This window comes from Dasypus novemcinctus, chromosome 2 (genome assembly GCF_030445035.2).
Source record: "Dasypus novemcinctus isolate mDasNov1 chromosome 2, mDasNov1.1.hap2, whole genome shotgun sequence".
Classification (NCBI taxonomy): Eukaryota; Metazoa; Chordata; class Mammalia; order Cingulata; family Dasypodidae; genus Dasypus; species Dasypus novemcinctus.
This window is the reverse complement of record NC_080674.1, coordinates 97,115,920-97,140,449: the sequence shown is the minus strand read 5'-3', so window position 1 is coordinate 97,140,449 and position 24,530 is coordinate 97,115,920. Positions and strand designations below refer to the sequence as shown.

The 24,530-nt window shown below is 35.5% G+C and overlaps 1 protein-coding gene across 9 annotated transcripts in view; it reads left to right on the top strand.

The window, feature by feature from the left end:
* Window positions 1-24,530, top strand: part of KIAA0825 (KIAA0825 ortholog) — a 447,444-nt gene that overhangs the window by 188,669 nt on the left and 234,245 nt on the right. For all 9 annotated transcript variants that reach the window (XM_058276267.2, XM_058276254.2, XM_058276256.2 and 6 more), the window contains 3 exons: window positions 9,944-10,168; window positions 18,972-19,377; window positions 23,912-24,071. In XM_058276267.2, coding sequence (XP_058132250.1) covers window positions 9,944-10,168; window positions 18,972-19,377; window positions 23,912-24,071 — 791 coding nt within the window. The remainder of the gene's footprint in view (window positions 1-9,943; window positions 10,169-18,971; window positions 19,378-23,911; window positions 24,072-24,530) is intronic.

The following is a 24,530-nucleotide window of genomic DNA, read 5'->3' as shown; positions in this document are numbered from 1 at the left end:
AACTACCACAGTGTTTTACACAGTCATATTTTTTGCATTCCTGCCAGTAATGTATGAGTTTCAGTTGCTCCATACTCTCACCAATATTTGGAATTCTCAGTCTTTTTAGTTTAAGCCATGCTAATGGGTATGTAGTACTTTCACACTGATATTTTAATTTACCTTTCTCTGATGACTATTAATGTGTCAGTTTGAAGTTCTTTTATGAATCCCAAAAAAGTCCAGTCAAAAGGGCTTCATATTCCTGTCGGTGTGACACCCACTTTATGGACTATGTTAGTGAGGCATGATTCAGGTTGAGTCCCCACCCTCTTGCTGGGTTTGATAAAAACAGAGACAAACAGAGAGGCACATAGATAAAGTAAAGGAAGCCACCATATTTGATCCTGCAATGTGAGGAAAAGGACTCCAGTTTCACCCATAGCTGAGCTGCAAGGAAAGAAGCCCCTGAGACACCCAAAGAGCTGAGGCTGAGGTGAGATGAGCTATATGCCTGCCAGCATGCAGCTGAACTAGAGAAGAAAGCAGAACAGCTGAGGCTAAGAGGCCTGGAAAGAGAGATGGCCTATGCCTGGTTAACTCTCAGCTGAGCTCCGGGAGACAGTAGATTGTGGAGCTGAAGGCAGAAATCTCAGCAGAGATTGGGGACTATCTTGTTTCACCACGTGACCACTGACTTTTGTGAAAAATCATCTCTACTGATGCCTTAATTTGGATATTTCACAGGCTCAAAACTGTAAGCTTTTACCCCAAATGAATCACCTTTATAAAAGGTCACACATTTCTGGTACTTTACATTGGCAGTCCTTTGGCAAACTAAAACAAATGAGATCAAATAGTTTTTCGTGTTCTTAATCACCATTTGAAAAAATTCCTTTGTGAAATATCGGTTTAAAATTTTTATCCGTTAATTAATTGGTTGATTGTCTTAAGTTTTAAAGAATTCTTTATATATTCTGTACATAAATCCTTTGGTAAATACATATTTTGAGAAAATTTTCTACCAGTCTAAGCTTTATTTTGTTTTCTTTTTTTAACAATATTTGATAGACAAAAGTTTATAATTTTAATCAGTCCAGTTTACCAGTTTTCTTCACAGTACTGTTTTCAGTGTCCTGGCTAAGAAATATTTGCTTTTCCAAAGATTGGCAGATTTCTTTTAATCTTCGTTCTGAAAATTTTATAGTTTCAGCTTTTAGATTTACTTTTATGATTGATTTCAAGTTCCTTTTTTGGTATAATGTGAAGTAAATGATAAGGTTCTTTTATTTCCATATGAATATACACTTTTACTAGCACCATTTTTAGCAAACACTATTCTTTCAAAATTGACTCCCATTTCAATGCCTTTCTCAGAAATAAACTAATTAATCAAATGAATGCATCTATTTCTAGACACTCTATTCTGGTACTTGGAAGGTTATTTTTTTTCCTATTTGTCCCATCTAATCTTTATTCCTTTTTCCTTCTATTCAAGATTTCTTTTGGATTAACTGAGTACTTTTAATTATTTCACATCAGTGAACTCATAAAATATTTGTACATTTTGTCTACCTTATTTTGCCCAACATGGTATTTCCAGAGTTAATCCATATTGTTGCATATATTGGAACTTCCTTCTTTTATGGCTGAATAATATTCCATTGTATATATATATTACATTTTATTTATCCATTCATCTGTTGATGGACACTTCGGTAGCTTCCGATGTTTGGCAATTGTGAATAATGGTGGTATGAATATCCAGTGCACAAATATCTGTTCTGGTCCCTGCTTTCAATTCATTTGAGTGTATACCTAGAAGTAGATTGCCAGTTCATATGGTAATTCTATACTTAACTTTCTGAGGAACCACCAAACTCTTTTCCACGGTGGCTGCACCATTTTACATTCCAACAAACAATGGATGAATGCTCCAATTTCTATACATCCTCTCCAATACCTGTAATTTTCTTTCCTTTTTTTTTTTCTTTTAAATAATACTCATTCTAATGGGTATGAAATGGTATCTTTTGGGTTTTTAAGTTCCCTAATGGCTAGTGATATTGAGCATATTTTCATGTGCTTTTTTCCGTTTGTATATTTTCTTTGGAGAAATGTCTATTCAAGTCTTTTACCCATTCTTTAATTGGACTAGTTTTGTTTTTGTTATCAAGTTGTAGGATTACTTTATATATTCTGGATATTAAATCTTTATTAGATATATGATCTCTTCTATTCCTAGTTTTCTAAGTGCTTTTACCAGAATGATTGCTGGATATCGTCAGTCAGCATTTTCTGCATAGATTGATATGATCATGTGCTTTTTCCCTTCATTCTATTAATGTGGTGTATTACATTAATTGATTTTCTTATGTTGAACCACCCTTGCATACCTGGATAAAAGCCACTTGATTCTGGTATGTAATTCTCTTAATGTGTTAATGTGCTATTGGATTCAATTTGCAACTATTTTGCTGAGGATTTTTGCATCTGTATTTATAAGAGAAATTGGTCTGTAATTTCATTTCTTGTAGTACCTTTATCTGGCTTCGGAAGACTCTGAGCAGGATTGGTGTTAATTCATCTTGCAATGATTGGTAGAATTCAACTGTGAAGCCATCTTGTCCTGAACTTTTCTGCGTTGGGAGGTTTTGATGATGATGATGCAATCTTTTTATTTGTAATTGGTTTGTTCCTATCTCCTATTTCTTCTAGATTTTATGTAGGTTGTTCTTGTGTTTCTAGGAATTTATCCATTTCATCTAAGATGTCTAATTTGTTGGCATACAGTTGTTCATTGCATCATCTCTTGATCCTTTTCATTTCTGTAGAGTCAAAAGCATTAATAATGGCCCCCCTCTCATTTCTGATTTTATTTGAACCTTCTCTGTTTTTTCTTTGTCAGTAGAGCTAAAGGTTTACAAATTTTATTGATCTTAAAAGAACCAACTTTTGGTTTTGGTTTATTCTCTCTATTGTAATTTATTCTCAATTTCATTGATATCTCCTCTAATCTTTGCCATTTCTTTCCTTCTCCTTACTCTGGGATTAGTTTGTTGTGTTTTTTCTAGTTACTCCAGGTGTACAGTTAAGTCTTTGATTTTAGCTCTTTCTTGTTTTTGAATGTAAGCATTTTGGGCTATAAATTTCCTTCTCAGCACTGCCTTCACTGCATCTCATGAGTTTTTATTGTGTTTCATTTTCATTAGTCTTGAGATACTTAATGATTTCTCTTGCAATTTTTTCTTTGACCCACTGATTGTGTAAGAGTGCATTGTTTAATTTCCACATATTTCTGAATTTTCCAATTCTTCATCTGGTTTTCCAGTTTTATTCCATTATGATCAGAGAAAGTGCTTTGTGTAATTGCTATCTTTTTAACTTTATTGAGACTTGTTTGTGACAAAACATATGTTCTATCCTGGAGAATGATCCATGTGAACTTGAGAAGAATGTATATCCTGCTGTTTTGGCATTTAATGTTTTTTTAAGTCTGTTAGATCTAGTTTGTTAATCATGTTTTTCAAGTTCTCTGTTTCCTTATTGATCCTCTGACTAGATGTTCTATTTATTGATTAGAGGAGTGTATTGAAGTCTCCAACTGTAATTGTAGAGATGTCTATTCTCCCTTCAGTTTTGCTAGTGTTTACATCAGGTATTTTGGGGCCCCGTGGTTAGTACATAAATATTTTTATTGTTATTTCTTCATGGTAGATTGCCCCTTTTATTAATATATAGTGTCCTTGGTCTCTTATAAAATCTCTTTTGTCCAATATTAGTATAGCTATCCCAACTCTTTTTCATTATTTTTTGTACTGTTATATCTTTTTTCCAACCTTTCACTTTCAACCTATTCATGTCTATGGGTCTAAGTTAGTCTCTTGTAACTAAAAGAATATAGTTTGGTTATACTTTTATATCCATTCTGCCAATCTGTGCCTTTCATTGTTCAGTTTAATCCATTAACAGTCAAAGTTATTACTGTAAAAGTAGTACTTATTTCAGCCATTTTATCATTTGTTTTTATATGTCATATCTTTTTTCTGTCTTTTTACCCATTTAGTAACCCTTAGTGATAACCTTCTTTTCTTCACTCTACTCAAAGTCTCTCCCTCCTGTCCTTTCCTTTCAGCCAGGAAAATTCCCTTTAGTATTTCTTGTAGGGCAGGTCTCTTTTTGACAAACTCTTTCAGTATGTTTATCTGTGAAAATTTTAAACTCTCCCTCATTTTAGAAGGACAGTTTTGCCAGATAAAGAATTTGGGGTTGGCAGTTTTTCTCTTTTGATACCTTAAATAATTATATCATACACTCCCTTCTTGCCTCAGTGGTCTGATGAGAAATCAGCACTTAGTCTGATTGGGGATCCCTTTTATGTGATAAATCTCTTTTCTTTAGCTGCTTTCATATTTCTCTCTATCTTTGGTATTTGACATTCTGATGAGTGTGTATCTCATGTGGGTCTACTAGGATTTATTCTGTTTGGTTTGCATTGTATTTCTTCAACATGTTTATTTATGTCTTTCATAAGAGTTGCTAAATTTTCAGTCCTTTTTTCCTCAGATTTTCTTTCTGACCCCTTTCCCTTCTCTTCTCCTTCTGGGATACTCATGATGCATAATTTTGTGGGTTTTGTGCTATCACACCCTACTCAATTTTTTCTATTCCTGTTTCTGTCTATTCTTCTGTCTGTGAGATTTTGTTTGTCCTGTCTTCTAGTTTACTGATTTCTTCTGCCTGTTCAAATCTGCTTTTATATACCTCTAGTGTATTTTTAATCTCTTTTATTGTGCCCTTTATCCCCATAATTTCTATTACATTTCTTTTTATACTTTCAAATTCTTCTTTATGCTTGCATAATGTCCTCTTAATAACCTTTATCTCTTTAGCCATGTTTTCCTCCATCTCCTTGAATTGATTTAAGAGATTTGTTTTAACAGCTTTGATTAGTTGTGCCAAATTCTGAGTCTCCTCTGAAGTTTTAATTTGTTTACTTGACTGAATCTATTTCTTAGTATCACTTGTAATATTTTGATGATGTCTAGGCATCTGATTATCTTGATGAGTTAAATCTGAAGGTCAGTCTCTCCCTCTTGCCTAGGGTTTTATTGTTGATTGGCCTCGTGTTAAGGATCTTTGATGATTCTTTCAACTTACTCTAGACCTTTAGAATAGTCCATGTTTAATTGATCAAATTTTTTACCCCTTTTTCATCTGTTTCTTGCCCTGGATATACAGTACAATTTTCCAGATTGTACTTTTTGAGCATTCCTCCAGGAGAAACCTTCCTTTCCTCTTGTCTTTCTCTGGTAATCTTTATCTGTTCTGTTTGTTTCTGTTTCACCTCTATAGATTTTTTTTTTTTCACTTTCCTGTCTCTAGCTTCTTTTGCCTGGAGGACGAATTCTGGAAGTAGGATCACCCAGGAGAGGACTTTCCCAAGTCAGTATTTCTCAGTAACAACAGGGTAGGTAACCCATAAAGAGGGCAGAGACTGGCTCCAAAGTTCCCTGGGCAGGGGGTCAGGAAAGATGCCAAAAGCCTCTTTGATGATTTCCCAAAGCTGTGCTTTCATGGCCTGCACAGCAAATACCTACCTTTAGATAACTATCCCCCATACCACTGAGAAAGCAGTGCATCTTTAAACTACCACCACCTCCACCCCTGTGCAGGGCATGGTTGAAACAATAGTTGCTGCAGCCTTTCTCTAGGGCTGGTTGAAACAGTATGTCAGAACTGGTACCCCACTATCCAATTCACTAATGAAATTCCATGATCAATGATTGGCCATGCCCAGTCCCATTCTGGGGAAGAGGATTTTTATGTCCTTTTCTGTTGGCATCAGCTAACCAGGAATTGGACCCCAAGATGGCTGCTATGAGAATGGGGGATGGGCACCAGCAGCTGCTATGCAGAGAGAGTCACTCACTATTCTTTACTGTAGTTTGTCAGGGTCTTCCTCCCACTCTTCCCTGGATGCTACACAGTGTTTTGGCCCCAGGAGCCCCATTATAGTTGTTTCAGTTCCTACCTGTCTTATGTTGTTTTGATAAAAGGACAGAGCTCTCTATTCTGCCATCTTTCCCAGAAGCCTCCTGTAACTGAAACTTTGTAGGCTCCAAAATAGAAAACCATGAAGCTGTAATGCAGCTGTAGAGCAAGTTCCTACATACTGCATTGTTGGACCACAGCTTCAGGCTCAACAGAAACTTTCAACAAATGATTGCTTTCTACTTAAAGCACAAAAGATACAAAAGAGCAGGAGAAATGATCCCATCATGGTTTGTGGTTTTTAATTTTTGTCTGTTTGTATGCTTTGTTTTGTTTTTGAGGTACCAGGATTGGAGATTGAACCTAGGACCTCGTGTGTGAAAAGCCAACACTTAACCACTGAGTCACACTAGCTCCCCTGAGATGGTTTTGTTTGTTTTTAGGAAGCACTGGGAACCGAACCTGGAGCCTTCCTTGCAGGAGGTGGTGCTCAGCTGCTTGAGCCACATCTGCTCCCCTAAGTGTGTGTTTTTAGGAGTGGCTGTGAATGTGAATATACTTGAAGATTATAAGAGCTCTAGGTACTCAAAGTCCACCCCTCTTTGTCCCACTGATTGAACTGGTCAAGAAGAGAAAGACATTCTCACTTTGCTCCTTATGGTCTGGTTCATGACTTAAGCCATTTCACTTTTCCATTTCCTTATCTGAAAAATGAAAGAATTAAACAGATACTGTCCAGCTTAAAATTTTTATTTCTAAAATTTTGAAGCACTTTAATATTCTAAGAAACTTTAATATTCTAAGGCAAGAAGGTATGCTAATGTATTTTTCAGAGGCTTTTCACTGATGTGGGTTATTTTTGACCCCTCAGCTACTTATAATTTATCAGAAAAGCTTATTTTTTGTGGTTCCTGGTAAATTGATACATTAGTGAAATAATTATTTAAACCAAAATCTTTTCAACATTTAAATATAAATTTCTATTGCTTTAATGAAACTGAGTTTATTCTGCTTTGATTTTTCTAAATTACAGAAATTTTAAAATAAAAATAATGACGTTCCTTTTTGTAAGGTTTACCTCTTCTGTTATTGCCACATTTTAGAAGATTATGCTGTAGGAGAAAAAGTGATTATAATTAGTATTTTAACCAAAATGCAAACATAAGAAACTGTATATTCATTTGGTTTATATCACTTGAATAAGTGCTGCTAGCAATCTAAAGCTTATTCTTGACTTAGAACCACCATTCAGCTTCTTTTTTTTTTTTTTAGAGATTTATTTATTTATTTTCCCCCCTCCTCCCACCCTGCTGTTTTTGCTGTCTGTGTCCATTGGTTGTGTGATCTTCTGTATCTATTTCTCTTTTTGTCTTCTCTTCTTATTTTTTCTCTTCTAGGATTCACCAGGATACGATCCTCGGGACCTCCGATGTGGTGAGAGGTTTCCTGTCAGCTGCACCACCTCAGTTCCTAGTTTCTGTTGCACTTCACATTGACTCTCCCCTTCATCTCTCTTTTGTTGTGTCATCACCTTGCTGCATGACCCACTTGCATGGGCACTGGCTCACCATGAGGGAACTCGGTTCACCATGCAAGCACTCATGGAGGCACTCAGCTTCCTGTGCTGGCACTGGCTCACCACACAGGCATGCTTTTTCTTCTTTTTTTTTCACTAGGAGACCCCAGGGATTGAACCCGGGTACTCCCAAATGGTAGGCGGAAGCTCTATCACCTGAGCCACATCTGCTTTCCTCACCTTCTTTCTAGACTCCTGATTACTGTGTTAAGAAAGAATGTAGTAGAGTCATAGTATTTTACTTGGCTGTGAAATGTTTGTTCTTTTCCTCTTAGGAGTCTTAAATAGAGGCATGGAAAGTCGAAACTGGAAGAAACAATAAATATTGTTTTGTTCAGTCCTTCTTGCCCTTTACACTTACCATCTTGATTAAATGAGGTTTCCAGATTTTTAACATTGATTAAAAATATTGGAAAAAATAGTTAGATAATGATGCATGGACTCTCTAAATTGTATGATTCAACCTGAACTGTTTGTTTCTTTGTTTTTGTTTCAGTTAATTTAACACAAAACTTGAAATAAATTATATATGACAGGGAAATCATTAGTAAAAATATTGTCATCTTAGATGATCCTTCCTCTTGCTTCTCTTCTTTATGCTAGTAATCAAGAATTAATATTTTGGAATTATAGTAGCTGGGCTTTGGGGGTGTTGCTCTATTCTTTCTATGTTATGTGCCTTGGCAATTGAGGAACCCATTCTAATATTTGGCCAATATAGAAACTGTGGGCAATATTCTCACAATGTGTTGCTTGACCAAATGTACCTTCACTCACCTTCTTTTCCTTATTCCCTCTTTTTTTGATTTCTCCTTTTCTTCCTACTTCATTTTTATCTTATATCTACCATAGCAATCTGTAGATAGTTTAACCTTCCCTATAGTATCAAGTGCTCAAGATGTTTCAGAATCCTGTAAATAGTGAACATTAGCTAGCCCTACACTGTAAGATTGTAATTTTCCAGAAAACCATCTTAGTTAATAATAGTAATTTAAAAAAATAATAGCTAATACTTACATATTACTAAGTGCCATGTACTATTCCAATACTTGGCAAAGTTAGTTCATTTACTCTTTAACTAATTCTTTGAGAGATGTCTTGTTATTTTCTCTATTATTTTCAATACCTTGAAATTATTTTAAAATGATTAAACATTTCCTTTTATCAATAAGAAATAGAGGGATTGCTTGCTTCCTAGAACTTCCAAATATCTTTTACTTAATCCATAGCTCTAACGAGTTCAACCAAAATGAATATTAATTTTTGATATAAAAGGAAGCCTTCTTTATGCCCTTCATTAATTTAAGTTTTAAAAGCAATTACAGAAACAAACAGTATATCCCCACCATTCCCAAAGTGAGTAACAGCTAGCCTAACTGATGGTAGTGGTACGTTAAAAAAATTAAACTCTCAGTACTTGACATTATCAAGATCTTTATCATTTGAGAAACATCACTTGGAAATTTGAAAGAAAAAGTACACTGGTGTTTCCTGTGTTGATTCAAGTGGTGTTTTTCTGTATTAGAGTGACAGCCCCTGGAGTTTCTAGTCATACAGTTATAAAACAAAAAGCCCTATTATTTCATTTATCACATAATATTCATTTTGGTTAATATATATAATCAGAACAGTGAAGGGGAGGGAATAAGGGAGGAGAAAGGAAGGGAGGGAGGGAGGGAGGGAGAATGGAAGGAAGGGAAAGAGAGGGGAAAAATAAGAGGATAAAAGGAAAAGGAAAATCACCTGAAATCCATCAGCCATTGATAATTATCATTAAGGTTGCAGAGTATATCCTTTTATGTGTTGTACATATATAGATGTTTATTTCTTAATGCAAATAGTATGCTATCATATTCCTATCTAACCTGCTTTTTTTTTTTGCCATCATCATTTTCTGCTCTTTTTACTAAACGATATATGGTTTTATTGTATAGACAGATAAACATAGCTAATTTTAAAAGTCACCTCCTATTGAACACTTAGGCTGTTTCCATTTTTTTTCATATTTTTTGCATAATCACAATTTATTCCTCAGGGTAAAGCTCTAGAGAAGGAATAAGTGAGTCAACAGGAAAGTAAAGTCTAACAGCTTTTGATATTATTGCTAAATTACCATCTAAAAAGATCATATAATTTATATTCCCTTTGGCATAGTATGAAACTACCCAATTTTCAGCAAATATTATTATTCATATTGCGATTCCTTTGATTAGTAAGAAGAAACATTTTTTAAAAGTAATTATTGACTGTTTATCAGTCACATGATTTCTAGTTTAAAAAGCAACTCTGCTTTCTATAGCTTTAACTAGATTATTGTAAAACTGAAGTACCAGTCAAATAAGGCACAAATGATTGCCAATTCTGCCTACTATTATATGCCTTCTGATTTTAAAGCCTCAACAAACATGGAGTTAGAGCTGGAGGTCATCCGATGCTTGAGATTGGCACTTACAGATGCTGTTAAGGACATTGTACAGCAGATAACATCTGTGATGAGCTCTGGAAAAAACTGGGAGACAAGCTTAAGCAAGACCAATGTTCCTGAATGTTTGCTTAAGAGCATTCCAAAAGAATGGAATTATATTCCAAGAGACACTGGAAGGAAAGAATCAAGCAAAGGTAAGGACATTTGTTTTTCTTTAAGAAAACACTCCTGAGGAAGAATTTTTCTAAAAATTCTACATAAATTCTAAAAATTCTAAGATTAAGAAATATTAATTTCTATGTTAATCTTCCTTCTACGAAATATATTTGGGACCCTTAGTTTTGTTTACTGTGAATCCTGTAATCAAGGAAACTGGAAATGAAAATAACTCATGATTGTCTTCTTTTCTAAGCACTACTTCAGAATTTTCATTGATATTTTGTGTTCATGTGAGCATTCACTGATTAGTCACATGATTTTGATTAATTTCCTTTAAATTTAAGGAAAAATCTAAAATTCATTCTCTCTGAGAAGATTGCTCTAATATTGTTTAATTATTCTTTTCCTTAAAATTTCCCCCTGTAATCACCAATGATTACTTTCTTTTCTCTTGTTAGCAGATCTACATGTACAACTTTTATGTAAACAAAATAGCACCTTGTTTAGGTAAAAAAAGATTTTTTCCCCCCAATACTTGTCCTACAGGGACTTTTAGACTAGCATCTCTCAACCTTTTTTTTTCTTCACTAACAGTAAAACAAAACAGATACTATTTATAGGCTGGACATTAAATGATTGGTTCTGAAGTCAGTGCATAGTTCCTATTCAGGACAGTGTGTCTGCCAATTATATTTAAGAACCATCAGTTATCCACATTATTTATTTATTTTATTAATCTCTCCTAAATCCTCTCTTAAATGTTTTTTCCCTACCTAGTTTTTTCTACTTTCCCAGAATTTCTCAAGAGCCCTTTGAATGTATATTATGTATCTGTGTTCATGATTCTTTAGGATCTTTAAAATAAAAACTTACCCCTTTTAGATTTATCTTTAGAGAATTTTTTTTTTCACTTACTTTAGGGAAGATTTCCAACACTAAACCCACTAAATTGAAGGAACTAGCCTTTCTTTCATTCTTCTCCATGGAGATCCTAAATAATGTGGCTCTTATCCAGCAACCTTATATTACAAACTCAAATCAATTATCTATCTGTGACCTTTCATAGTAATGCCTTAATTCTGTTCAAGTCCTATTAAACTGCCTTTGAATCTAGTAAAGCCATTTAATTGAAATTGGAAAATGTCAGCTTTTCATTACTTAAGTACTTCCTTGTCAAAGAGTTGCCATCTCTCCTTCATTTTAGCTTTTGGATATTTCATACATTTTGAGCAATCTAGGAGGCATGATCTAAAATTAACATATGATGTTACACAAGTAGCACACTTTTGCTTGTGGCTTTCAAATCCTTCCATTCATGAACAATTTTGCTTTCTTCAAACATTTTGGAATTCCTCCATAACATTTGAAATAGCTCTGGTTCCAAATATGTTTACTTTATAGATACCAGCCTTTGGGGTTTACCTCATTAAATAATATTCTTCATTAAATTATCATTCAGGGCAGAAGTACAACGTAAGGATAGCCATAAAGTTGTGCCAGGCCACATGTGTATATACAAGAAATTGGTGTAAGAAAGTGATGTTATAAAGCATATTGTGAATTCCATGTGGCTTTGACAATTGGAGAAAGCTATTGGTCTTCATTTTTACCCTCTGAAATCCTACAGGGACTTTTAGACTACCACTTCTCAACCTTTTTTTTTCTTCACTAACAGTAAAACAAAACAGATACTATTTATAGGCTGGACATTAAGTGATTTGTTCATTCCTTTATTCATTCAATAGATATTTACTTAGAAAGTGTGTACTACAAACCGGGCACTGCTTTTTTCTTTTTTCAATTAGAAAAGTTCTGGGTTCACAGAACAATCATGCATAAAATACAGAATTCCCATATACCACCCTATTATTAACACCTTGCATTGGGGTGGTACATTTTGTGACAGTTGATGAAAGAACCATTTTTATAATTGTATTAATAACTATATATTCCATGGTTTAACTTGGGTTCGCTGTATTGTACAGTTCCATGGATTGTTAAAAATATTTTTTATTCTAGAGCTATATATATATACAACCTAACAGTTTCCTTTTAACCACGTTCAAATATACAGTTCAACACTATTAATTACATTCACAATGTTCAGGTACTGCTTTTGAGGCCAGGCATACCCAGTAAATAAGCTATCTCTTCTTGGTGCTTGAAGTTCAATATAACTGTTTCTAAATGAACACAAACACCTCAGGGCATATACGAAACAATTCTTTGGTATGTGAAAAGAAAGAAAGAAATTAAACTTTACTAAAACTTCATGTGGAGATTGTCAGTGGAACCCTCCTGTGTACTATGAATGAGCCAGTCCTGTGTTGGGCACAATCCAAGAAGAAGCTCAAGGTAAAGTGCTACAGTTTGTAGGAGAGGGGATGGGTAGTGGCAACCTCACTCCTTCATTTGCTTTCAGTGTGTGGTACTGAATTAAAATTTTCCTATGTGTGACAGAATCTACTTTTAACAAAACTGGTCCCATAAAACATACAAGTAGCTTTAACATATTCTTATATATCAACTGCAGATTAAAGCTAAACCTGGGAATGCAAGGAAGAGCAAACAATGACAAAGTGGAAAAGCTCATATTTATTTCCTTACTTCCATTCCTAGTATGAGTTCTTTCTCAGCCATTCGTTGAGGAAACTATTTGAAAAATGGCTTCCCATACATTATTTTTAGAGGAATCTTTCCCCAAATTAGTGTCATGCCTTGAGATATTAGCTAAAGATAGTTTGAAGTCATCTTAATTACCAAGAGATTTCAAAAGTAACATCCAAAACATGAAGATAAACTCCTGTAATTTTTTTCAGTAATGTTTTAAGTCAAGTGATATTTAATGCAGTACTTTATAAAATTTGTCTAAACAATGATAAATGTTTAGAGGACTTTTTTGGAATATTTTTACTTATTGAAAGACAAATAGCCACTACTATACAGGAACATTTGTCCTTCCTGTCACAATGAAAATGGCAGATATAAACAAGGAAAACACTAGGGTGAGAAACTAAAATGCATTTCTTTGTTTACCAACAAATACTGTTACATAGAAAACATTGAAAGTTTAAAGAAAGAAGTGTTAAAATAAATTATTCAGGAGATTTACTATACAGTTGGATTAAAGATCATAGATCAGCTGAGATATTTGCCAAAGTGATTCAAAGAGCTAATACACAAAGAGCTAGTTGTTTTGTTTTTCACAATTAAAGGAACAGTGTACCTGAGACAATATTTTCCTACAGTAAATGAGTGCTTTATGGGAAAACTGTTGGAGTAATTGTTTTAAGTGAAACAGTGGGTTCTGGAGAGAAGTAATAGAGGTAGAACTGCAAGGAAAATGAATTTCTGGCATTGTTTATATGCAAATTGTTGAGAAAGAAATTTATGGCAAATATATACACAGTGATATCAGAAACCGCCAATTTATTTTCTGAAAACCTGAAATATTAGCAAGTGTCACCTACAAAATTATATCTGTACACTTAAGAACTTGGAAATGGGAATTTTCTAAAAAAATTTATTTTTTAATATAATTTTTTAAATTAGAGAAGCCATAGGTTCACAGAAAAATCATGAAGAAAATGAAGAGTTCCCATATATCCCCTCTATTATGCGCCCCCCCCAGGATTGTTCCCTCATTTGGTCTGTTTAATCATTGTTTTTGCTCGTTGTCTGCTTGTTTCTTCTTTTAGGAGGCACCAGGAATTTAACCTGGGACCTCCCATGTGGGAGGCAGGTGCCCAGCTGCTTGAGCCACATTCACTCCCTGCTTGTTTTTCTTTTTAAACTAATCAATTTTATTGATACATATTAATAAAGCATACACTTTATCCAAAGTGTACAATCAATGGTATTTGGTATAATCACATTTAGTTGTGCGTTCTTCACTTCAATCATTATTTATGCATTTTCATTATTTCAATAATAACCTTTATAAATGTAAATAATAATTCAAATATAATAGAAATTAATTATAACATAATTCTAATTTTTATATTACAGCTCTAACTATTGGACATAATCTCTAAGAATGAAATAAATTATTGGTTAATTATTTAATTTCCATTTAGGCCATAATTCTTTCTAGATAATCAAATTCCTATTTAGGAATTCTTTTTTTTTTTAAGATTTTTATATTTTTATTTTTATTTATTTCTCTCCTCTTCCCCCCAACCCCGGTTGTCTGTTCTCTGCGTCTATTTGCTGCGTCTTCTTTATCCACTTCGGTTGTTGTCAGCAGCACGGGAATCTGTGTTTCTTTTTTGTTGAGTCATCTTGTGTCAGCTCTCCGTGTGGGCGGCGCCATTCCTGGGCAGGCTGCACTTTCTTTCGCGCTGGGCGGCTCTCCTTACAGGGCGCACTCCTTGTGCGTGGGGCTCCCCTAAGCGGGGACACCCCTGCGTGGCACGGCACTCCTTGCACGCATCAGCACTGCATATGGGCCAGTTCCACACGGGTCAAGGAGGTCCGGGGTTTGAACCGCAGATGTCCCATGTGGTAGACAGATGCCCTAACCACTGGGCCAAGTCTGCCGCCCTATTTAGGAATTCTTTACATCTTATTGGAATGAATTACAGCAGATAACAATTTACCAACTCATAATTTTATAAGGGAGAAAAACTCAAAATCTTGTTTAACAGTTTTCATTCTAAATCATTATTGATCCAGCTTATTTTAATTAAAGAATATGAACAAGAAAGGGTTAAAGAAAAATGAAGTATCCAAAAATATATCACTTCTCCAGTCTTCCTTAATTAAAAGCTAGTGTCTATTTTGTATGAAAAAAATTACAGAATACTGATCACAGGAACAATTTGCCAGTTGCCCTTAGTAATTATTGTTCATATTCTATAATGCTGTTATTTTACATTTATCTGGTCAAGTTTTAAAATATTCCAGTTGAAGTATTTCAGTGATTCTTGAATCTTCTTAAAATATAAAAATGCAAGTTAATTCAATTTGTTTGCAAGAGCAACTAATTAACATCATGAAAAATGGATGCTTACTATTCAAATTTCAACAACCGCCTTTGCATATTTGGTGGTTGAGACTGAAAAACAAGTACCGTCATTTAGTAAGCTCAGCTAATTACACACTAGTTCTATGTGGATCAATGTATCTTCATGAAGTCGTATTTACACCTATGGCAGGCATTAAAATCAAGTAATCAAACTGAATTTAGAACCTGGCCTTTGAATCACTGTATCATGAAGTGTTAAACCCAAATTTTAAAAATAATAAAGCATATTAATCACATTTTCTCACTAAAGTATTATTTATAATTTGTAACATTAATGATAAAATTTAAATTAATTTTAAAACACTATCTTATTCTTTGTAAGTTTACTTTTTGCATATCTTATAATCCACAAAATATATTAGTATAGTAGTACATGTATATAAATAATATGTACATATATATATATCAAACTATATCCATTCTGACATACATTTTTTTTCCGTATTTTGCCATCTCTGAAATTGGGATGCATCTTACAATAAATAACATTTTATAGTCACTTTTGGCTTAGACAGAAGTTGATTTATTTAATTAAATAAAGACAACAAAATAAGTGTGTAGCATTCTTACCTGATATTAACTTAAATTGTCAAATGTTTACTTAGGATCTGCGGTTAAGCCTTCCTTAGGTAGAAGCAAATGTAAGACATAATCTTTTAGTTCAAGTACCTGACAGTAGAATAGCAAATAGAATAAAAAACAATTAAATAGCTAAAGTAATTTAAGAACACAGAAAATAAAGGTCACAGGGAGTTTCTTAATTTGTTTTATCTATATTTTAAGTCACTTATGAACATTCATTTGAATAAAAAGGAAACCTTCATCAAGGAACTATTTTTTGTCATGAACTGAACAAGCTGCTTTTACATTCATTATCTTATTTAAAACAACATTCAAATATGTGTTGGACCCAGAACCATTTTATAAATTTATAAAGACTGCTGCAGTTAGTTTTGTAAATAAATGATTCTTATGTTAGCATGAATTTCTGAGGAGTCACTGGACTAGATATATATTTTCTAGGAGCTTTGCACTTCTTTGGAGTAGAGGGACATCTTTCAGAGTTACAAAAATCTTGAAAATTTTTTCACATTTTATTTTTTGTTCTGTAAAGATATTTTAGAAGTTTTATTCTGTTACATTGGGGGGCATATATTCAAAAATTTATGTGATCTAAAGTTTCTTTAAAAAGAAAAAAAGGAAAAAATGTTTTACTGAAGGACTTGAAGCTACCTTCTTTTTGTTTCTCAGTTTCAATGTTCAAATTCACTTATTTACATGGTATATTAAAATTCTGTGTCTGATTCATGGGATACTCAACAAGCTATGAGAGGGCAGTTGATGTGGCTCAACCAGTTGGGCACCCACCTACCACATGGGAGGTCCTGGGTTTGGTCCCCATGCCTCTTAGAATAAGACGAGCAGGTGGGAGACCCCACTGCAACAAGCTAGATACTACCCCTGCCACAACAAGCAGATTGCACAAGCCAGCAAACACTGCAGCCCATGGGGAGCCCTGGTGCCTCCTGGAGAAGGTGAGCAAACAATGAGCAGACAGACAAGGGAACCAGGGGGGAGGGGAGGGGGGGGGAGGGGATAAATAAAGCAAATAAATATATCTTAAAAAAGAAAAGCTATGAGATTTCTCCCCATGTTCTTGAAGAGCTTTTAGTTTAGTTGTAGAGACCACTTATGAACACATAATTAACAATATACCATAAATAACAGCAGAGCAAACAACAATAGAGATTACAAAAGATAAAACAGCATGACACATGAATTAATTACCAATAGTAGTATGGATTATATGTTCAAATAAATTTAGAAGGGTGAAAACTTTGAACTAAGAGGTGAAGAATCTGGGTAAACCGTGAAGAGACAGGGCACTCTATGTGGTAGTAATGAGAAATTCAGAAGCCTGAAAATGAAGGATAAAGAATGTTGAAGGTCTCTTAGAGAAGGTTCATAGAAATGTGCTGAGACTGGACTGTGGAGTGTTATGATGTCAAGGGTTCTTAATCAGGACCTCACAGACCTCCAAGGGGTCTATGGCAAGTTTCAGGGGATCTGTGAGCTTGAACTGAAAATTAAAAAAAAAACAACAGCACTTTATTCTTGTGGGAATGTGTTGGTCTGAGTGTGATATATTTATTAAATAATACATAGTATCGTGTGGACTTAGTAAGGGGTCTGTGGTTTTCACCTGACTGGCAAAGGGGTCCATGGTACAAAAAAGGTTAAGAACCCTTGTGTCAGCGGACAGCATTAAAAAACAATTGTAGCAAAGAACTTGGATAATACAATTCATAGTTTATAAATTTGTCCTCACAGTCAGGGGATCAATGAAATGAGTCAGGAGAACACTGCAGTAGTCCAGGTACCAGGCTTGAGAAAGAGCTTGAACTAGTGGATAACCATGGTCCCAGAGAGGAGGAAATGCATGTCAGAGATGAAGGAGTAGGATGATTTATCTGTGCTGGTTACTGATTGGGTATGAAGGTTCAACAGGTACATTTTAAACATTAGGAAGGAAGGTAAGAAGGAAAGAAAGGAGGGAGGGAGGGAGGGAAGAGGGGAAGGGGAGGAGAGGGTAAGGAATGAAAGAAAAGAGGGAAGTGAGCGGGGGGCCAGCCACTTTGGGAAGATGACAGTGAATTTGGTTTTAGTTAGACTGAGTTAATGGAGACTGGGACAGAGAAGTGGGGAAGCCCAAGAGGAAGCTAGAGTTCTAGGGCTGCAAAACCTAGAGAAAGACCAAGATTGAAGATTCTGGAATCATCTGGAAGAGTGGTTCTTAAGCCAGGATAATTTTGCCTTCAAGGGGACATCTGACAATGCCTGGAAACATTTTTGTTTGTCACAACAGGAGGGCTGTTTCAGGCACCTAGTTTGTGGAAGCTGGGGATTCTGCTAAACAGTCCACAACAAAGAATTATCCAGCCCCCAATGTTAATAGTTCCAAGGGTGAGAGACCCTGATCTAGGGAGGGAGCATTAATAAATTATTTGGAGAAATAGGACCAAGCAAGACAGAGCGTGTGCAACCAACAGTCAGGAGGCCAAGGGCTTCTTAGCAAAAACCCACATTTAGGATGTGTTAGTAAAAAGTGGAACTAGCATGGGTCACAAAGAAAGGATACAGGAATTCCTTCATGGAGCTTATATGCTAGTGGAGGGTGAAATAAATTTAGCAAATAAAGGATATTATTAGATGGTAAGTGCTATAATAAAGACAGCAAAACAGGGTCCCATTTGGAGAGTGAGCAGGGGCTTACTTGTAACAGAAGGATGTGAAGGAACTGCTTTGGATGAGATGGTCTGGGAAGACCTCTGAAGAGTGACGTTTGGACTAAGAACTAAACAAAGAGAAGGAGCCAGTCCTGAGAAGAGTTGGAATGATGCTCTGTCATGGATTCCAAGGGAGGAGGAGTGAGGCTTGAGGGAAGTCAGAAGTAGAAAATGATTTTTAAAAGCCCAACAAGGGTGCCTTTACATCTATTAATTAGAAGGATATCTGGTTCCTTCAAAGCGGCAGGTTTAATAATAAATAAATAAATAAGAATTCTGAATTATCTAATCTTTAATTGTGGAAGGAAAAAAAAACAGGACTGGCATTTCTTAGACTTGGAATTTGGGACTTTTAGGCGGCATACTGCAGGGTACCCTGGAAGAGTTCTGTCGGAAGATGTCAAGCACTTGCTCTTTTTGACAATTTTCTCCACAAAAATTAGACATCTCCACACAACACTCAAACCAACACTGTGATGGAATGTGAATGCTAATATTAATCACACCTTTTCTTTTCTTCCCCAGGCTTCACAAGGCTTGCTGCACAGGCAGTATCTATTGTAATCAGCAAGTTACCTACGGTGATTGCATGTTTGCCTCCCCCAATTAAATACTTCTTTTTTCTGTCTGAGAGAAAAATGTCAAAAAACTTTGTTGAATTGAAGAAAGCTGGCCTGCTTGTCTGGAACTTGATTGTAATTATATGTCGGATATTTGAGGATAGAAACACTGTGGAACTTTTAACAGGTGCCTCCCTTGACAGATGGAGTAAAGAGAAACTCCGTTTAATTTGTGCATGTTTGAAAAGCATCATAGGAAAGACAAGTAGCCCTAATCAAATGACCCAGAAGGTCATGCAGAGCATTGAGCAGCAAAAGCCCAACTGGATTGAAGGTCAATTGTTGAAAGCAAGAAAACTGAGCTCTGAGTGGTAAGGCACACTTGATCATTTCAAAAGATATTTTTCTTTCACTATGAAAATCACATAAACAACAACAAAATACTGCCAGATGGGCAGCAATGATCATTGTGCTAATTTCATGGGAACTTGATTGAATGTAGGAAAAGATAAGTATTCCATTAAAAAGGGAATTGGTAGAAGTTTCTTTTTTTATTAAAATTTGAACCCCATTGATATACTGGAACATTATACTTTTTTACTCACCATCTTAAGGTTTCTGATTAAAAGGGTAGTACTTAGACTGGGGAGAATTTTGTTTCAGTCCTTTTCTTTGTGAAAACAGGTATCCAGTGGATAGCCAGGAGCATTTTGTAAATGGATTGGGCATGGAGATTAAATTAAGAAGGAATTAATGGATATAAAAGGCTTTTTATTGCTTTCTGTGTACCTGATTGTCAAAAAGGTACACATTTTTCATCTGGTAACGTAAGAATCCCAGAGGGCAACTGGGGCATATCACACTAGAGCTATAAACACGCCCAGCTGCTGCTGTATGAAAATGTCAGCCTTCTCCTAGGTTTGTCACCAAAAGCTAAGTGATTTGTGGTATTGCAAAGATTTTTAATTGTCCCTGATGAATTTAAATATGTAGAGTTCTCCTGTCTTAAAATTTGTCTTCGGATATAGACTTGTATGATACTGATAAAAGAATTCCTGTTCAGATGGTTTACAGATTACTAAGCCCCCCTTTTTTACAGCACCCTCACACACAGTCCTCCATTCTTTTAAAATACATTCATATGTGCCAGCATGTATTAGTATAGCTTTCTGCCTGAAACCACTAAAAGTCATTTAAAGTATGGTTACTTTTGGTAGTAGATGTTAGTGATAAAGAGCTCAGGCTTTGGAATCAGATGGCCAAGTGCACATCTCTTAGAGTTAGGCTGTGTTGGACAAGTTATGGAATCTCTCAAAACCTCACTTTTAGGGATGAGACAAGGTCAATAGATTTGTTTTGAAAAATTAAATGAGACAACATCCATAAAGTGCTTAGCATCAAGCTTAGAACTAGTAAGCATTTGTTATTTAACTATTAAAATACACTGCATCTGGGGAACAGATGTAGCTCAAGTGGTTGAGCACCTGCTTTCCATGTATGAATCCTGGGTTTGATCCCTGGTCCTCCTTAAACAAAAACAACATTGGGAAGCGGACATGGCTCAACTGATAGAGCGTCCATCTACCATATGGCGGGTCTAGGGTTTGATCCCCAGGGCCTCCTGACCCACGTGGTAAGCTGGCCCATACCCAGTGCTGCCACATGCGAGGAGTGCTATGCCATGCAGGGGCGCCCCCGCATAGGGGTACCCCACGCGCAAGGTGTGCTCCCTGCAAGGAGAGCCGCCCCGTGTGAAAAAAGCACAGCCTGCCCAGGAGTGGTGCTGCACACATGGAAAGCTGACGCAGCAAGATGACACAACAAAAAAGAGACGCAGTTTCCCAGTGCCGCTGGATAATGCAAGTGGGCGCAGAAGAACACAGCAAATGGACACAGAGAGCAGGCAATGGGGGGCGGGGGGGAGGGAGAGAAATAAAATAAATCTTTAAAAAAAAAAACAAAACACATTGCACCTGTTGGGTTGTATTATAATAACTCATAATCTTTACCTATGGATATTAATCTATAGGCCTTTATATTAATCCAATAGGGAAAAGTAGATTATCATGATTCTCCTGGTGCTGTCATACTGACTGTCCATGGGTAGGAGTGACAGTAGTGGTCAGGCAAATGCTTAGTAACATTGACAGGGACCTCCGTAATCTTTACATTTTCATTCAATTCCAATTTACAGGCTTTAGTCCATGTCGACAAGATTAAGGCCAGATGTCATTATCCATAGCAGTGGTTATAAAAGGGAGAGAAAACAGGAGTGAAAATAGTGGGTCTGATTGTAGGTACGAAGTTGAATTTATGAACTCCTGATTTAGGAACCCTTACTTCAAATAAAGCCAACCTAAAGCAATGTCTAAGTTACATACTGAGGGCTACATTCTGGAATCTATAAGTTAACTCCTTTTCTTAAAAGCTGATTTTTAGTTAATTTTTATAAACAGCACCAATGCATCTGATATCCTATAGTAAGCAATTGTCTGGCTAATATTTAGCTTATCAGCAATGAACCAAAAGATTATTTAGCTATCTCTTACAACATGCCTCAAAAATGAAAGATTGCTGATTTTATGAATGTTTTATAGCCTACAAAGATTCTGAATAATTATGAAATGATCACAATTAATTGACTTTCCTACAATTTTTCAAATGATATCGATATATAAACATGCAAAGTTATTTATTGCATCCATTTGAAAAAGTGTAAATTTGTCTTTGGAAAATATTGTCTTTAACTCACTTTAGAAAACATTCTCTTACAGGATTTTGGCATTGGGAGTGTTTCTTCTTGACTTTAATCTCAAATGGGTTATCTGATATACAAGCAAACTCTACCTTTAAACATTTCTCACAAATGAATGATCATTTAGTATGCTGGTCCATACTATAAGAAAAAATGTATTTTAAACCATTTTGTTTATATGTAAGTGGAAGGTTGCCTTGGCTTTACTATACATATATTTAGAATGAGAATGTAGGAATTTAAAATTGCTCTCTAGTTTTGATGAATTCCTAATTCTCAGGATTATCTTGCAACTAAATGATATCATTTAGCTAGATTTCTTTCACTTGCATCCAGATTTAACTCTGATTTTATGAAAATTGTGAAAATAGCTGCAGTGGAAAAGGTGGCAGCTGTAAGCATTGCCTGCCTTGCATGCTGCCTGAAAGCATTACTATTCATTAAAATAACCTTCACTTTGTAGTAACACTCAAGCTGTAAACAGTCAACTTAGATTCTGGAGAACACACAGCCCCAAAAGTAAAGAAATGCCTGTCTTTGCAAAGTAATTTGTCGAGTTGAAGATTATTGTTTTTCATCATGGTGACCCTGACTTGGCTGGCTGGGTGCATATACAGATTAAGATTAATGCAGTTATTCCTTGGCTAAGGTCTGCCTCTTTCAGGGCACATTCTCCCTAATGACATGATTGATAGGCAGTCCCAAATCCAGAGAGGAACTCATTAATCATAGCATTGACTGAATCCAATCATTTGCTTCACCTGCATAGTGATGGACAGGAAAGGATACAATGCAGGGGCTGACACAGAGACACTCCTTTGTCAGAGTGCCTCAACTTTTACATTGTCAGCCCCTATAAAATCTGACAAAAATTTTTGCTGCAACCTGTAGGCAACCTCAAAAAGATATTTGCAAACTTTTTTTTTATTGTAACAAGGTCTTTAGAGATTTACTCTGACTAATGAATACCTCTAAGAGTAGGATTTGCTTTAGTTGTTAGCAAGGCTTATATAACCTAGTGTTCTTTTTTTTAAATTATTTTTTTTGAGAAGGATGTTTTGAAGTTACATGTGGAAGCAATATCAGACTTAATGTCCAGCAGCTGGGTATCATTTGGTTCACTCTTCAGGTCAGCGGCACTGACTCTTAGCAGAACTAATTTTATAATCATGACAAAATTTCAGTAATGAACTGCAGTATACAGTGATTACGCCACAGTAAATTTCATTTAGTCTGGGAAACAGTGGAAAACCACGAGTGTTCTTAAGAATACTTAGATTGCAAAGCCTAACACGATCCCAATGGCAACTGTAATAAGTAAATTAGTGTGGAATGTATACGATGTAAGTTGAAGATCATGAGTTTTTTTGGCTCTGGTATTGTTTAAGATTTTTTTAAAAATCTTGCCATCCATTATTTTCATGTAAGCAATGTTTAAACTTAGCAAAAGCATATGGGTTCTTAAAAAAGAAATGTTTCAGTAACATAGCTTGTACACTCCTGGATAGTAGACCCTTTTTCTGGAAGAATAATCAGGGTAGTGACTTCTGCTAAGTATCTGTTAGGAGAGAGGGGCATACGTTTTTAAAAGGCAACAAGTGTCAAAAGGCCAATTTAACATACCTAGTGGTAAGTAAGCACACCTCCATGAAACACCGCCTGTATTTAGCATAATGGGCTCCCCCTTTGACACTTTAATTAGTCTGTAATGTGTTCCAGGACAGGTGTAAAGAGGAATCTACAAAAGCAAGAATACTACAGCTATTTCTGGCACCAAAGATACTTTTTATCCTCAAAAAGAAAATACGAATTATTTCTTACATGTTCTTAAAAAAATGTTGTTTTCATCCCATGATTATAGCAATTTTAACAATTGTAATAATGGGAAAATGTTTTATAGATAGGAGTATAAATGCAGTAAAGACATGTTTGAAAAACTACTCAATTTTTAAAAAATGCTTTCAGGTGCTTAATTCTAAGAGGTTGTTTATGTGAGTTGCAGCGGTTTGGGAAGGCTTAGGCTATTTGAGAAAAATCTTTATGGGCGTTTTGAATATCAGATTTACATTGACTCTCCATGCTCAATCTCTGATTATTTTTCATCCTTACAATTCCTCACCGCTGATATTTATATGCTTTCTTTGTATTAGTGCATTTATGACAATAGAGAAAAGCACAGCCTCTGAAGAAGGAGATATTGCTCTTGAACTGACTGAGCAGAAAATAAACACGATGGTCCTGGATATCTGCCACAAACCAGGTGGCAGCGAGTACCTGAGGCAAATTTATCACATCATGCGGCTCAATGAGGTAGGGAAACGGCCTTTTTACCGAGCAATTAGGTGTGTACTGGCCTGAGGCAGCGTCTGCTGGCAGCTAAGGGTTAGTCAAGGAGGTGATAATACTCCTTAAAGTCAATACCTAACTCAATATTGCATTATTAATAGAATCTATTCAGCCCCGGCTGTTCTGCATTTGTACAGAAAAAGCTTCACTGAAACAATGTAGGTTTTATTTATATGGTTTAAACAATAACATGGCTCATAAACTCAGTTCAGTTCTGAATTGTATAGACTGGAGGTATAATTTGTAAATTGTGTGTTTGTGACAGTTAAGCTGACATTAAAATCTGGGGTTTGTGAAATGAAGAATTTTCTGAAGAAAGATGTAGCTCTTTTCCTGAGGGGCCATACTTATGAAGTTGGACAACTAGATTAACCCAAGAAAATTCATTAATGCTTGGACACTGGTCAGAACCAATGTTATGCT